General features: G+C 38.9%; 1 protein-coding gene across 1 annotated transcript; it reads left to right on the forward strand.

Annotated features, from left to right (window-relative positions):
• The first annotated feature begins 1,392 nt into the window (after nt 1-1,392).
• Nucleotides 1,393-3,289, forward strand: LOC145055600 (3-ketoacyl-CoA synthase 20-like). Its single transcript, XM_079003951.1, has 2 exons — nt 1,393-2,116; nt 2,208-3,289. Exons 1-2 carry the CDS (start codon nt 1,442-1,444, stop codon nt 3,015-3,017), a joined length of 1,485 nt encoding a protein of 494 aa, XP_078860077.1. The 5' UTR covers nt 1,393-1,441; the 3' UTR covers nt 3,018-3,289.
• Nucleotides 3,290-3,954: the final 665 nt, after the last annotated feature.

Consider the following 3,954-nt stretch of genomic DNA (forward strand, 5'->3'; position numbering starts at 1 on the left):
CATTATGTGATTATCAAGCGGAAATTTCAACACTCAAAGCAAACAATTCATAAGTTTTTTCATGAAGTGTTGGACAAAATGTTGCTTTTCGCACATGACATTATAGTACCAACTTCCTTTAATCCGAATCCAAACATTCCGGGACATAATAGGAGGCTACGACGGGTGTTCAAGGGAGCAGTTGGTGCACTTGATGGCACTTTGATACATGTTGTTGTCCCTGCAAACAAACAGGATTTATACAGAAGTAGGGGAAAGGACGATTGTTACCAAAACGTATTGGCAATATGTGACTTCAACATGATGTTTACATTTTTTGTGGCCAGTTGGGAAGGGATAACACACGATTCTAGAATTTTATCAGAAGCATTAGCAAATCCACATGCACCATTCCCGCTTCCACCACCAGGTAAATTTATGGTTATTTAAATAGTTTTATCTTAGTTTGAAAAATAAATGACTTTTTTTTACAGATAAATATTATCTTTGTGATGCCGTCTATCCAAACATTCGAGGTTTTATGGCACCGTACCGTGATGTGAGGTATTGGTTTGGAGATTTCCGTCGAAGACGTGCATTAATGAATAAAGAAAATTTTAACCTTGCGCACGCAAAACTTCGGAATGTCATTGAGCATGCTTTTGGTGTCTTGAAAGCACGATTCCCTATATTGAAGAGGATGACACCATTTTCGTTGGTTACACAACGAAACATTACCCTAGCATGTTTTGCGCTTCATAATTTTATAAGAAGAGAGGGACTACATGATGAGTATTTTGCACGATATGATCAACCAAATGTCTCGGTTCGGAATAACAATACAGTCATTGTTAATGATGAAGATGAGATTCGAACACATGGTACTGCAGCGGACCGTAAATATATGACTCAGTTATGAGATGAAATTGCCGAACAATTGATGCAAAATATGGAATGAGAATTATTAAAGTTTGATTGTATGAATTTTATTTAAAAATGTTATAGTAAGACTAATTTGGTTGTTTGAATTTTATTTTAATGTTTTAAGACTACAATTATTAAATTTTTGGTATTAAAAAACTATTTTCGGTTCTTTATTTTAAATTTTTTAATATCTGCAGCAGCCTGCAGCCGTTAAAAAAACAAACATGCTTCTCAGTACAGTCTGCAGCACTTTGGTCCACCTCTTCTGCTGCAGAGGGCTGCAGAGGTGGTCCACAGACTCACAGACTTCTGATAGTTACATTTCGGAAAAACAAACAAACACCTAAGACTCTACCAATTGAGCTATTCCCAATTGGAATAAAAATACATTTTTAATATATAAATACCTTCAAAAATGTATTTATATTTTAAAAACCTATTTTTTACCTTTAAAACAATATATATACATTTAGAAGTTTGATAAGCATGATAAGTGACTAGAGCTTCAGGCTTATAAAAGCTTCAATAGAAAGCTTCCATGAAACTAATACCTGCCACAATATTTGGAAGCTTCAAACACATTGCCCATCGAAAAGATTTCTTGTGTACTTCAGTTCCAAAAATCATGCCAATCATCTTCACTTTAAAGAATCTCCTGGAAGACCATTTCATTCCCGAAGCAAAACTTATGTTAATTACCTTACTCATATGTCTTCTTTTATTAGGTTTCTTCATCACCAGAAGAACTTCACGTGTAGTTTACTTATTAGATTTCGCATGCTACAAGCCTCCAGATGCTCAGAAGATCACAAAACAGTACTGCATCGAGAAACTAAAGCACATGGGAAATTCTTCAGAAGAAACGGTGCAATTCATGAAGACGATTCTAGGCAAGTTGGGACATGGTGACTCAACTTACATCCCAGAAGTCTTCCTGAAAAACGATTCTGATCCATGCATGAAAGAAGCCAGAAGGGAAATGGAGATGTCTGTTTTTGGATCAATAGACATGTTATTGGCTAAAACAGGGGTACGATGTGAAGACATTGGGATACTGGTTGTGAATTGTAGTCTTTATAACACTATGCCATCTCTTTCTAGCATGATTGTGAACAAATATAAGCTTAAAGAAAACATCATCAGCTACAATCTTGTTGGGATGGGATGCACTGCAGGACTAATTGCCATCGGCCTTGCTCAAAACCTCCTTCAGGTGAACATTTTGTTTATTATCTGTCATGTTTAACACCGCCGATACTGACTTATATCAGCAAAACATATATAATATATATGATATACCACAGGTGCATCATGATTCCTATGCGTTAGTGATGACTACAGAGGGCGTTACTGAGAACTGCTACGTTGGAGACGATCGTTCCAAGCTCCTTTCCAACGGCATCTTCCGCGTCGGCGGCGCGGCGATCCTTCTCTCAAACCGTCCCTCCGATCATCGCAATTGCAAATACAAACTACTACACACCGTACACACAAACATATCAAGTTCCGACCTTTCGTACAACTGCATCTTTGAGGAAGAAGACGAAGCCGGGATAAGAGGAGTCACCATTACCAAAGACCTTTTCAAAGTCGCACCCACCGTCATCCGATCAAACGTAACCGTGCTCGGTAAGCAAATACTTCCGTTATCAGAAAAGCTCAGGTACCTAAAAAACACCATCGCAAAAAAACTCCGGCCAACGGCGAATATCCAACCATACATACCAAATTACAGCAATTCCGTCGAACTATTCCTCCCCCACAGCAGCGGGAAGCCTATGCTAGACGCATTACAGAAAAACCTAGGATTTGATGAGATCGCCATGGAACCTTCTAGAATGACGCTGTACAGGTTCGGCAACACCTCCAGCAGCTCCATCTGGTACGAACTGGCGTACGCAGAGGCAAAGGGTCGGGTCAAAAAAGGGTACCGGGTGTGGCAGATTGCACTCGGATCGGGCTTCAAATGTAGCAGTGTGGTGTGGCGTGCAATGAGGACCGTTGATTATGATGAGATGAATCCTTGGACGGACGAGATTGATGGGTTTCCTGTCGTCTTGGATTGTGATTGTGATGATGGACCATTACCATATTTTTCTGAACATTCTAAATAAGAAATAGTATGAAACTATATATTTGTTATACAATAAAGTTAAAAATATAACTTCAACTTTCAAGTTCAACTCAAACCTTGTTTATGGGCCTGAATCTTCAACGATCATACAAACATTTCGAGTGTCTTTCTTTTTACAAAATTGCAAAAATGTACTTTGATCGGTAAAATTATGAGATTTTTGTCTAAAAAAATTTGTTGATCAATTATTGGTTCATTTTCGGATCTTTCTATTAAATTTGGTCCCTATATATTTAAAATGACTTTAATGTCCGTATTATTTCTTTTTTCCTATTTCTTTCTATCGTTTTTACAGAACGCACACGCATATATATACTATCAAAGAACACATACACAAAATCTCCGCCTAGCATCACCGTTCGCCGCCACCGCCAACCACCTCCATCTCTTCCACCCTCACCCCACATCTTGCATTCCTTAACCTGATGAAACTCAACTTTTATCTAGATCAAGAAGGCTACACCCTAAAGCCGAAGTCTGTCGAACTTCAACGAAGGCGATGCCAAAATTTTCTTTGTCTCTCCCTCTTTTGTTGATACGATCATCGGAGAAGATGAATGGTAGATCTGGACAGGTGGGTAAATCCAGCTACGGTCCAGAAAACCACCATCGTCACCAAGATTAACCGGAAAATCGGCCCAATCTGAAACATAATTCCACTAGAAACCTCTAGACTGACTCCTTGCCTTCACCTTCTTTGGAGTTCTACCCCTTCCTCCTTTGTTGCCTTCACTGGAAAATTTCGTTTGGTTTGATGGTTTTAGATCAGAGCATTTTTTAGATATGTTATAGGGAAAGGCTTCCAGACGGTGCTATGGTTAGGGTTTTTCAGAAGGTGGTGGTGGAGGTCAGATCTGCAAATGGGATTTGGAAATCTTCAAAAGCACCGGTGAGAATGGTGACGTGTCTAGCGAGAA

Source organism: Lactuca serriola, chromosome 5 (assembly GCF_051521515.1).
Source record: "Lactuca serriola cultivar US96UC23 chromosome 5, Lser_US96UC23_V15, whole genome shotgun sequence".
NCBI lineage: Eukaryota > Viridiplantae > Streptophyta > Magnoliopsida > Asterales > Asteraceae > Lactuca > Lactuca serriola.

What these genes read in the sequence shown, in the direction of transcription:
- LOC145055600 (XM_079003951.1), top strand. Translation starts at nt 1,442, where the DNA reads ATGAAACTAATACCTGCCACAATATTTGGAAGCTTCAAACACATTGCC. An exon ending in TTGCTCAAAACCTCCTTCAG is followed by an intron (nt 2,117 to 2,207) that starts GTGAACATTTTG and finishes GATATACCACAG; the next exon opens with GTGCATCATGATTCCTATGC.